Source organism: Biomphalaria glabrata, chromosome 3 (assembly GCF_947242115.1).
Source record: "Biomphalaria glabrata chromosome 3, xgBioGlab47.1, whole genome shotgun sequence".
Taxonomy (NCBI): Eukaryota; Metazoa; Mollusca; class Gastropoda; family Planorbidae; genus Biomphalaria; species Biomphalaria glabrata.
The window spans coordinates 8,773,428-8,785,779 of NC_074713.1; the positions used below are offsets into that span (position 1 = coordinate 8,773,428).

At 33.8% G+C, this 12,352-nt stretch overlaps 1 protein-coding gene across 3 annotated transcripts; it reads left to right on the forward strand.

Moving 5' to 3' along the window:
- Nucleotides 1–73: 73 nt before the first annotated feature.
- On the forward strand, nt 74–12,138 carry LOC106065040 (molecular chaperone MKKS-like). 3 transcript variants are annotated; one of them, XM_056023228.1, is made up of 7 exons: nt 74–208; nt 6,297–6,578; nt 7,461–7,653; nt 8,347–9,434; nt 9,887–10,068; nt 10,626–10,736; nt 11,430–12,138. In XM_056023228.1, exons 4-7 carry the CDS (start codon nt 8,411–8,413, stop codon nt 11,880–11,882), a joined length of 1,770 nt encoding a protein of 589 aa, XP_055879203.1. In that variant the 5' UTR covers nt 74–208; nt 6,297–6,578; nt 7,461–7,653; nt 8,347–8,410; the 3' UTR covers nt 11,883–12,138. The 3 variants fall into 3 exon arrangements, with proteins under 3 accessions (XP_055879203.1, XP_055879202.1, XP_055879201.1); XM_056023227.1 differs by lacking the exon at nt 74–208 and adding an exon at nt 4,423–4,556; XM_056023226.1 differs by lacking the exon at nt 74–208 and adding an exon at nt 4,643–4,796.
- The last annotated feature ends 214 nt before the right edge of the window (nt 12,139–12,352 follow it).

Sequence of the window (12,352 nt, forward strand, 5' to 3'; positions counted from 1 at the left end):
CAGACAAGGATTTCCGTTTATTTGCAGTGCTCACAAAAGTCGCAAATACATTAACTCATGAAATGTAAGTCCTAATGCGCCCACACAGACCAGCGGTGCCTCACACTGCACCAGATGACGAAAGTGATATCCTTTCGTAAGCTACCATCTGAACAAATCAACGAGCTATTGGTCTCCACTGCACTGCCCACAGGTTGCGACGTTGCAGGTCAGTGTTCAGGCCTTTAATTAACTCATACAATTTATGTTCTATTGCGCCTCACACAGCACCAGATGACGAAAGTGATCCTTTTCGATAGGGCCGGTCCTAACAATTGCAGCGCCCTATGCGAAACGGATAGCGCGGGGCCCAGTCTGGGTAGGGATAAGCATAATGTCAAAATTAAGATTTTGTATTAGAAAATACATTAGTCTTTGCAATAAATTTTTATTAAATGAAAGCTGGCAATGCCGTTTTTTTTTAAATGGCGCGTAGGATTAGCACCCCAAAATGAAAATTTTGTCTTTTTTTTCAAGAGATTTTTATGAGTTTTCAGATTTCCAGGACTTTTTCATTTATTTTGCAATTGCAGGAGATTTACAAAAGGCCCTGGAAAATCAGGAAGCCGCGGAAACCCTGTAATTATATAGCCTATAAATTATCATGGTTTCATTTAGCGCGGGGCCTATGAAAGTGCGGGGCCCACTGCTTTTTGAGCCTTGACTTTCGCAAGCTACCATCTGACCAAGTCAACGAGTTATTGGTCTCCACTGCCCACATGTTGTGACGTTGCAGATAAGTGTTCAGGCCTTTTATGACGATTGGTCTCGATCTGACTCGATAGACGAACCGCATAGAGGCCTATTTATGGTAATGTACAAAAATTCCAGCGTTCAAAACGGCCCGAAAGCTCTAGGAGCCATCAACAAGGCAAGAGCATGCACAAGTTCTGTAGTGGCATTCGAGAAGAGTTTTGTCTTCCTTCAGTCACGGAACGACTACCGGTATGGTTCATTTATTACAAGTGAGCTATGGCGACACCTTCGATATCCTATAGAGGTCACGGCTATGGTCGCAACGTTGTCACCCCCACAGCAATTACCCTCACTCCACGCAGTTGATGTGCCGTCCGGCAGGAGGTTTAGGCTATAGAAGGCTATATAGGACCGGATGTAACACGTAATCTTCATTTCTTTAACTTATTATCAAAGAAAGCTAGATAAGCCGCTTTCCCCGTATAAATCTATATTGATCTAATCTTATATATGGTCCAAGATAACTAGATATAACACAATTTAGATCTAGTTATCTACTTAAATCTACTAAATTTAGATTTAGGCAAGGGGCGTAACTAGGGATTTGGGGGCCCGGGGGGATTGACCTCTTTGGGGGCCCCTTGCATTTTGACATTCGACATATGACATGAGATAATGTACGCAAAAATATATAAGCATCAAATCAAATTGGTTCAGTATATCAGTAAACTTAACAAAAAGTAATCATCAAGACTCTTTTAATGAATAATACCGTTGTTTATTAGTTAAATAATGCACAAGCGACAAATCTAAATTGATATCGCTTCACGTCGTGCATTCTGTGCAGCAAAGACATCTATAACATTAACTACATCGATACTTTCTAGTATTTGTGACTTCACTGACATTAAAGCCATGATAAGCCTTTCTTGCGTCATTGTGCTCCTGAGATACTTTTTGATGAGCTTGAGCTTTGAGAATGATCTCTCACATGACGTAATGGAAGTGGCCTGAGTTAGCGGTATTCGGAGGAGGTTGCAAAGTCTGAGCACACGTAATTCCCATATGAAGCCTGTTTCCTCAATATGTCTATTGGTGATTGTATTACTGTTTGTTGATGAAAAGTGCTCGTGCATCAATGACATCATTGAAAAAACGATTTTCCATTTATTTCATCAAACAAACAGGAAAAGTAGCACAGTTTGTCACAAGCGTGTCTTCTAACAGGTGTCTTGGTTCAAGAAGAAACCCAAAGGTATCCATTTTCTTTCCAGCCTTTGGAATCTGCCCTTCATCTCCATATGAAATCTGTCCAGCACTTCTGTTGCAAAACGTTTTAATTGCAGTTGTATTGACAGTCCTACATTAGAACTCAACTTCCCATCAAGTCTTTTCTTTCATATGGTTGTTTTGATTACAGGGAATCCATAGTATTCACTACCTTCTTTTGATTTTTCGATGGATTGGGTTTTTGTCAGTTTCTCATCATTTTGCAGAAAGCATGAAAGGGTACTAATTTCTTTAGCAGATTCCAGTATATGCAGTCCAGACTTTTGTAGTTTCTTCCGAACTATATTAATTGGGCACAGGAGCTTTGACCAGAATTCAAGATAGGCAAAAAATTCGTAATTTTCCACTGCATGAAGAAGATTCTGTGCTAATATTATATGGCATTACGTCATTGTTGGTTGTTTATGTTTTGTGCGAAAGCAAAAGGATTCAGAGTATACAAAAGTGGGAAAGATCCATATCTCGTTATGCTCGAGTATAGAAATACTCCGATAAGTGGACTGCCGTATTCACCATCACAACTGCTGACGAGTAGAAGACTCAGGGAATTATTCCAACTGATCACAAACTATTGAAACCATTGGTAGCTGAAAATGCAGAGACATTACTCAACGAACGACAGATGAAAAGCTAAGTGAAATACGATGCTAAAGCAAGACTACCTAAAGATTATTCTGTCGGAGAGTTCGTCTAGGTCAAACATGGCAGAAAGCAGTTGTCATAAAAAAAAATTCAGCACCCAGATCTTACATCATAAAGACAAACAATGGAATAACATACAGAAGAAATCAACGCTTTTTAAATAAGAGTTTCGATGAAGACATCTCTGGGTACTATGATACCGATGAAGACAATGAACTGCAAACTGTTGCTACAAACGAAACAGACGGTTATAGACCAACGTCTAGAGAACTTGTTCAGTCAAGACAACCAGAAGTGGACGAATTGTTAAAGTTCCTAGTAGACAGTGCCGGTCGCAGTGGGCGCCGCGCTTTCATAGGCCCCGCTCTAATTCCAAGTGTACATTATTAAATTAAACAATTATAACGAATATAAAATAACAGGGTTTTCGCGACCTCCTGATTTTTCAGGGCCTCCAGGAAATCTCATGAAAATGCAAAATATACGATAAAGTCCTGAACTTTTTTTTGAATTTATTCAAATCTCCTGAAGAATAGACGAAATTGACGTTTTGGGGTGCCAATAAATAAAAAGTGGCATTGCGAGGGTGCGAGCTTTCATTTGATAAAAATTTATTACAAAGACGAAAGTAGGCCTATTTTCTAATTCAAAAAATAATAATTTTGACATTATGCTTATCCCTACCCAGACTAGGCCCCGCGCGATCCGTTTCGCATAGGGCCCCGCAAATGCTAGGGTCGGCCCTGCTAGTAGATATCACTCTTAAGAACTTTAAAAGGAAGGGTGTGATAATAACTTCAATAGGACGATGTATTAATATTATATGATATTACGTCATTATTTTTTGTTTATGTTTTGTGCGAAAGCAAAAGGATTAGATCATTAGATGTAAATAAAAAGAGAGAGTTTCCATTGGATTGAGGAAAGATGAATAAAGGGGTAATAACTCGAGTGTGAAGTTTAATTCTGAAATTATAGACGCCAAACCCGAATAATGGACAATTTTAGCATTGTTAAGAATAACTTTTAGTTATACTCGATTCTGTAAATTTTGCTTCAAGGTTAATTAGTGTAGCCATATAATACTCGCCATTTAGATCTATTATTAGTAAAGGTAACAAGATACCTGGAATTCGCTGTATATCATGCAGTTTTATTCGTGGCAATAAAGTTTAAAACGGGCAACACTTTCACCATACAAAAACTGATCTGTGCGGCAAAAATATTTTTAAAATATTTAGGTTTAGTCTTTGTGATAAATTTAATCCATAAATGTTGATTAAAAAAAGACACCCGTTGACACTATTTGTCAATCAAATATATTAATTTATGTATTTACAAATAAATTTTGGACACCCATTTGGGGGCCCCCCCTAGGTGGGGGCCCGGGGGGATTTTAAAATTCTCCCCCCCCCCATCCCCCCCCCCCTTAGTTACGCCACTGATTTAGGCCTACATATAGGCCTAATCTTCCGATCGACGTTCCGATCTAGTAGGTCGACTTCCGCAAGTCAGAAGGCAGGAGAGCCGCTGATCGCCCACTTTTACGGTATACGGATGTATGCAAACGCGACATGAAGCTCTTCAAAATCGACACTAGCTGCTGGGGAAAAATAGATCCACATGGAGAGCGAGCATAAAGGAAGGGTCTATGATTGCAGATGCCATACACAACAGTTGCAGAAAGATGGGTGAAAATGCAACGTCGCTTAGTGATTACATATGCCAAACCTATGACCTATAAAAATATGTATCAAGGATTTAGTCACACAAGAAGTTGCCAAAGGGAAAAGATCGTATGACGCAGATAGACGTTCCGATCTATTTGCTTTATAAGTTTGATTCCACTGAAAGTGAAAACTTTTATTCAGCCCAAACAATTATTAACGGTATAGATCTATCATCTGATTATCGTATAGATATCTAGGTTCTTGATTTTAGATCTTGAATCTAGATCTAGATACACTTATATCTAGTTCTAGATTTTATGTATTAAAAAAAAAAAAAGTTAAAGAGCTCTTTAACCTCAAGAGTCTAGAACGCTATACTCTACAAATCTAGGATTCTAGATAGATCTAGATCAGATGTAATCATTGTCAAATGTCCTCTGGAATTGCTTTCATAAGAAGGTACTAGAGTCTTGTACTTGTAATAGTCTATGTAACGTACACTCTAGTATATAATCTAGATCTAGATATACATTTACATCTATCTAGAGAAGTGATCTAGCTGTAATAATGTAATGATTATGGTAGTCAGTACAATAGTCGACATAGACACTAATCATTCCTAATCAAATCACTAAGAGTAAGAGTTAGTAAGGACTAGATTGTAGATCTAAAACTAAGTAAAGAGTAAGACTCACAGTAGATCTATAAGAGTATTAGAATTAGATAATTAGTCTAGTTAATAGTAAGACTAAGACTCAGTAAGAGTACTAAGAAGGAAGACAGTACATTTAGACTCTTAGGTCTTAGTAGTAGTACAGTGTACTCTCACTCTGAGTGTACTACTACTAGTAAAAGTACAAGTGTCTAGAGTAGTAGACTATCTTAGTAGTCTTAGTATTAAGTATAGATCTACTGTACTCATGTAGTATCTAGTATCTCTATTATTCTAGAAAAAAATATACAGAATATAGTCAGTATATAATAGACTCTACTTACTGAGACTGAGTACACATATAAATATAAAAATGTATCATGATAGATGTTTGATAGTATGTAGACATTGTAGATCTAGATTCTATATTATCATATAGATCTATAATATATAGATTCTATATCTAGTTAAAATAGTTAGAATAGTATAGTGACTAGTATAGTCACTATAGTATTACTATAGTGTATAGTTACTAGATTTATAATATTGTCATTTATAGATGTAACTGTTATCTAACTAGTTACTAGTAGAGTCTAAGTATACTGTATAGTGTCTAATTATCTGTCTAATATAATAGAGTTTATAGAGTTAGAATAGATTATATTATACTATACTACACTACTATACAGTACAGATAATAGATATCTATATTATCATTAGTCTAGAGTCTAAATAATGTCTACTCTTACATGGTCTTAGTCCTAAGACTTAAAGACTTATATAGTTTATGTAAGACTAAGCATTACAGTTAGTTAGTTAGTTACTAGGAGTATTAAAATAGAATCCATAATTTTTAGACCTGATATCTAGACTATTGCTATACACATATAATAATAAGATGATAATTAATAACTAGTACATTTATGGGCTTAGTCTTAAGTAAGACTTATTAGACTAGAGTTTAGACTAAGCATTACAATTACTAGCATTTACTAGATTCTAGTTCTGTATAGAATATAACAGTATAAAAATAGAATCCATAATTTCTAGATCTAGACTATTGCTATACATAACTAGTAAATTTAGTTATTAGTTACTTTAAACAGTATATTAATAATATGAAAATATGAATATAGATCTAGTTAAATCTAGTATTTTTGTAAGAAGAAACAGGAAGAAATTAACAATAGCATTAATGACCATTTTTGTTCAGTTGTATTCTAACAAGGGTATATACATCAGTTAGAACAAAAAAATAATAGAATATTCTGACATCTTGAATTTCACTTTATATTTCTCACCTTTAGGCAAGCTGTGTTTGAGAAGATATTATAATGGATGCAGCTGTAAAATTTTTTCGTCGTAATGCAGTACTAATTACTTGTGGAACAATCTTAGTTGCAGTACACTGGGGGTGGTATAAGATTCAATATAACCAGAAATTTGTGCCTAAAGATTTGCAGAAAGACAATATCAGAGTAGGTGTCATTCATATTCCAAAACCAGCAATTGTGTCCAAAGAGGACGACTCTCCTAAGAAGTAGACAACAGTGCATACATATTGTGAAAATGAATAAAATTCCAAAACTGTAAGTAAAACACTTTGTTGTTTTTTTAATTAATTTATTTTTGTACATAGTTTGACCTTTAAAAAAAGTCAGCTATTCTGTGTTGAATTCTAGGCTTTTAAAGAAATGTCAGTTTTACAGACATTTTTTTTTTACAGTTGCCAGAACTAAATGTGTGATCAAAGTGTAAAAATGAATGGGTTTAATGTGGTTTATTTTGGACATTGTTTAATGTAAGAATGCAATAGAAAAGTGACAGTCACCTAGGGGTTAAAAGGAAAAGAAATAAAGGAAGTTTATCGAGAAGTGTGGACATTTTGTGTCGAAGCTTATAAATAGGTGGCTGATAGCCCATGTAGGAAATTGTTTTAAAGTATTGCTTAATGTTTTTCCACATCTCCCTCTCCCCTTTATATTTAGCTGATGAATGCAAGGAATATACAATAACAAAACAGTCTAGCACTTGATGAAGTTTCTGTATTGCAGATGTTGCCAGATTGTAATTAAGTGCTGCTTCAAAATTTTATCTTTGGATTCGATGCCCACTAGGGCTTATTTTTTTGAAGGAATAAATATAATCGCTTGATAAGTCATGGTAGGAAAATTTACTCCCCATGCACATTAAGCCACTGAGTTTTTATTTTGATTAGGCTTAAAGTACTTCTATCTTCCATTAAATCAGGCACTGCTATTAATTGATAGAACATTTAAATAGATGCTAACATGAATAATTTTATGAGAATCTGCCCATTTTGAAACTAAACAAGTGACATCAATTCAAACCTTCCTGTTTTCACTTTTATATCTGAATTTCAAATTTTTTGACATTTAATTTAACATTTCAAAGTTAAAAAGCATTTTGCTTAGATATACATCTTTTTTTTTTTTCCTGCTTCTGAATAGGTCATGGAAAGTAGCATTGCAGAGTATATCTAAATGGACTTATCAAAATAAATTACTGTCTTTAATTATCATGGTGACTGGGGCAGCTGTTGTGAGTGCTTACATGCCAGAGAGTACCACTCCCACTGCAAGTGATCGAACGAAATGGAAAATTGAGAAATCTAACAAGGATTATTAGTTGTTTTTTTTAAAGGTATTATTGTTTATATATAATATTGCATTACTTCACTTTGTCTTTACTTAAATTTATACTTTATTTTAAATAGGTTATATTGTTTTTAAATGAACATTTCATATCACTTTGATAAAATTCCCTTTTGCAACAACATGGCCTTTATGATGCAATGTACCCATAACCACGTTTGGTTAGATTTTGTTGGTCTTTGCTTCTATTCAAAGTTGTTTTAATTCAGTTTAGTTTGCTACTTCAATAGTGTTGTATGTTTTGAAGAGTTATTTCAAATATTGTCTTTGTTCGTAATCTAGAATTTAAATGAAGCAAACGCTAAATTTGAATAAGTAATTAAATGTTTACATTGAATGTGTTTTAACCATTTGGACTGAGTTGCACATTGAATAAGTCTTAAATATTGGCATCTAAATAAATTAGATGTATTATATTTTCATCATAAGTATTCAAATGTCAGTATTGGAGAAGTTTTTTTTCCTTGTCAACAAGATTTATGAATGTCAGAGAAGTCATTTTTTTTATCACGGTGGGGTTGGGGTGGGATTATTTTTCAAAATGCTTTATTCTAATATTAAGAGATTGTTCTATTTCCTTTAGTTAAATGTTAACTGTATAACAATATTAACTATAAAAAAAAAAGTCCTTGTTTATTTGTACCATTTGTTAATTGTTTAATTTTTTTTTTTTTACATTCAGATTATTTATGTGTGTTGTGTATATTGAGAACTATGGCATCACATTTGATTAGCATGTAGTGTGTATGGAGAGAATGGAGACATCACAAGTTTCAACATATAAAACCTCACAACAGACAGTACTTAAGTTTTATAATCTGCTGAAAGCCTGTGCTGGACCATTAGGGGCATTTCATATGCTGCGCAATGGCTGTGGCGGTCATGTGACTTTGACATCAACAAGTTCAAGGCTGATTCCAGTGATGTCCCTGTCTCGTCCAGAGCTGAAGCTAGTGGCAAGCTCTGTACAATCTCACCTGAACCAATATGGTGACTGTGGCCTTTTCATGGCCTGTTCTAGTTTATATCTCATCAAAGCTTCATTGCAGCTAGACATTGATGTGGCAACACTTAGTTCCCTTTATGAAGTGTTTGTCCAAACATTAGACACCTATATGACACTACCTGACAGTGATCTATGGATAAAAGCAGACTTTACAAAACTTGATGTTTTGATAGCATATGTCAGAAGTGTTGTCAGGTCCAAATCTTTTGCAACACTGAATGACCATGAGTGTGAAAACATATCTCAGCTCATAGTCACAGCCTTTGTGGAATCTATTCCTTTGTCACATGTGGTTGCACAAGGTCCTATATCTAATGGTGTCTTTGTTCTTGGTCTAGAAAAAAGGCACATTAAAGAGAGCTGCTTGCACCATGGACTTATTATAGAGTATTCTGAGCTGTCTTCCCTGAAAGGAATAGTACAATTGTCTGTGAAAACTGCTAAAGATTTTGGTGTTGCTGGGGATAAAACCTTAATGAATGTTTGCATCAAAGTGGCCTTAGTTACATGTTCACTGTCAGGGGATTTGGAGGAGATAATTGATGCAGTCTATGAAGTGACACAAAAAAATTGTGATGATCTACAGAACATGATCATGGGTAGAATGATGGCTTTTTCAGAAGAACTTGAAAGGCTGAATGTCGGCCTAGTGCTGTGTCAGAAAGTGATTCACCCAGAATTGAAAACTCTATTCAGTTCAAAAGGAATCTTGTATGTAGAACGTACTGGATTACAGATAATCCCTTACCTGCAAGATCTCACAGGTAAAAATATTAACCTTGTTAAATAATAAGCTATAAGTGTTTTTCTTTTCTTTAGTTCTAGAAAGTTTGTTTTTCAGAAATCTCAAGTTTTATTTTTATATTTATTTGTAACAAAACAATTACTGTTTAATTTTTAATTATTTATCAGATTTTGTTCTACCATTGAACATAATATCATTTCTGTTGATAAAGTAAATGATCATTACCTTAATAAAATTTTAAAGATACTCTATTCAAAAATGTTTAATTTAAAGTAATAATGTCTAATCATCTTTATGTTATCAGTTATATAAATGGTATCCCCTGCCATCTCTTACTGAAACCCATGTTTTAAGAGTTAATTCAGTTAGCCCATTATTTTCATCTGTCTGGCTTTCATAATGAAACATATTTAAAAAAAAAAAAACTAATATTATTCTTGATCTATTGAACAACATTTTTTTTTGTCTTAGGTGCAGAACCCATTGCTTCATTCATCCAAATATCAGGCATTCGTGATAAAATAGGTAAGGTGACAACAGTGGAGCACTTGATTCTGGCAGAGAAGAGTTTCTTACTTTTAACTAGAACCCAATCATCAGTTGTCACTCTAGTTATCTGTGAACAATGGGAAGAGAGATTGTCTGAATTGAAGGTATTACTTTGTTCATTTCGTACTTGCTAATGATTGTACAACATATTTTAATCAGAGGTTTTTCTCAACCATTTATTAATAGTTAGCCTGACATATTTTGTATTCAAATTGGGCAACATGGCTTCATTCATAGCCAATTGAGTTTATTTTCTTGCACATTAATTTCAAATAATGGAATATTTTATATCATGCTTTTGGACCACATATGATCAGTATGCACCAGGCTTTAAGGAGACATTAACATCTCAGTCTGATATTAGTGAGAACAAAAATAGTTTTTGAAAAGTGACCCATTAAACATAACTGATCAATTTCTATCAGGATATAAAGACATTTCCTAGGTCAACCCAACTTTGGTGTGTAACTAGACATCTGTTTGGACTGGAGATGGGGTGGAACTAAAATCATCTACGTAGCCTCTTGACACGCTTGTAAATTTTTGCAACACTGTCCTCCGTCTTCATCAACAAATGCCGAAGTAAAGGCAGAAAGGTGAACCTTACTGTAGTGATGCTATTTGATTTTTCTAACTAATTCAATGATTTTATATGTTTCAGGCCTCTGTTAGAACAGTTCTAACTGGTCTTCATTCTTTGGTTAAAGTACAGAAACTGTTGCCAGGTGGAGGATGTTGGCAGAGTCACTGTGCTTATCAGTTGAAAAGCAAAGTAAGCTCACATTTTTTTAAGGTTGAAATTATAATTTCAAACCTCATTAACTTGTTCACAGTTATAGAATCACATTGTGAAACTCTAGATTTTATTATTTTAATCTGTAAATAATAAAAACCTGGTTAGTTCATTTTTACCCTTGCATTTTCCTTGATTTTTTTTTTAAATATTAAGGGAAAGTAACATAGGAATCAACTTATTGTTGCTTATAACATTGACTTTTTGTTTAACTAAAATCAGCTAAACAAGCTGGAAAGTCATATTAATCATTATATTATACTCGTGTTATAAAGAGCTAGTAAAAGAATTCAATGAATGTTTAAGTATTTCATTATTGAGTCTATATCAAGTCAATGATTTAATAGTATTTTAATCTTTTGCTGGAAATAAGTTGTTTTAAACCCAATGATAGAAAATGTAAGGCATTTGATAATAAAAAACAACTTTTCTTTTTTTTTCAAATTAAAACTTGGTAGTCAAACTAAATTTTAATTTTATTAAACCAAATAAGCTTGATAGGAAAGATACACTTAGAAACCAAAAGGAAAAAAAAAAAAATATACCACTTTTCATCCCTTGAAATTATTTCTGAATGATCTAAAACCTTATCAGCTTTTGTTAACTTCCTTTGCTTACATACATTCAACTGGTGAGTTTTAATATATGTTGAACATTTTTTGTTCTTTGAAGATAACAACTAAAATGAAGGAAATTTCCAAAGAGGTCAGTTGCTCAAATGGTCAAGTTTTGTCTGCATTGTCAGTTTTTTTAGCCAGTCTTCACAACTGGGTCTATGCCATTCACAAAGATCCAGTGCAGCTCCTAGTGGATCCTGTGTCCTATCATTGTTGGAAGCTTCCAGAAACCAGTCTTTCACCACTTTCCTCAGATTATACACACTGCTGCTGTGGGATGAAGTCTGCACCAAAATCTTGTATGGAAAATTTTCCTATTATTCCAAGACATGAAAGTGCATCTTTTCAAAGTGTGGCATTAGATCAACCTGCAGAAATTATAAATAATTCTTTACATCCTAAACTTGTGCTTGACAATTACCTTGCATCTAAAGAAGCACTCCTTCGAAGTGTATTTACAGCTGGTCTTGTTCTCTCCATAGATACATACATTTTTGAAAAGTATTAATACTTTAAAATTTTAATGAATATTATTGGAAAAATAATTAATAGAAAGAGAGCTATGAGTGGCATGATTTGTCTGGGTGAGCTTTAAGTCTAAATGCCATGTGTATTTTTAGTGTTAGGTAGAATTAGAACTCATTTTTTTTAAAACATGTAAAAAATATTTATTGTTGAAACATTGGTATTTTGAGACTATATTGTTTGATAAAGATGAAGTGTTTTTTAAATTGATTTGTTGAATAAAGTATTTATCAATGCAATTTGTGTTTGATAATTGTATATTTTTGCTAACAATAATCTAGTCACATTAACTGATTTTAGTTGGTTTAAATGTCAATTTTTTAAAAATTATAAATGCTCGACCCGTGTAAATAAACTACCTGTTTACACTTATTTCTTTTTGAATACACCATGTTACAGAGAATATTTTATTTCTGTGGTGGTCAATTAAGGTTCAGAGAAAGCTTACTTTTT

Coding starts and splice junctions, on each gene's coding strand:
- LOC106065040 (XM_056023228.1), top strand. CDS start 8,411: ATGGAGAGAATGGAGACATCACAAGTTTCAACATATAAAACCTCACAA. Junction 9,435..9,886: donor TTACCTGCAAGATCTCACAG/GTAAAAATATTA, acceptor TTTTTGTCTTAG/GTGCAGAACCCATTGCTTCA. Junction 10,069..10,625: donor AGAGATTGTCTGAATTGAAG/GTATTACTTTGT, acceptor TATATGTTTCAG/GCCTCTGTTAGAACAGTTCT.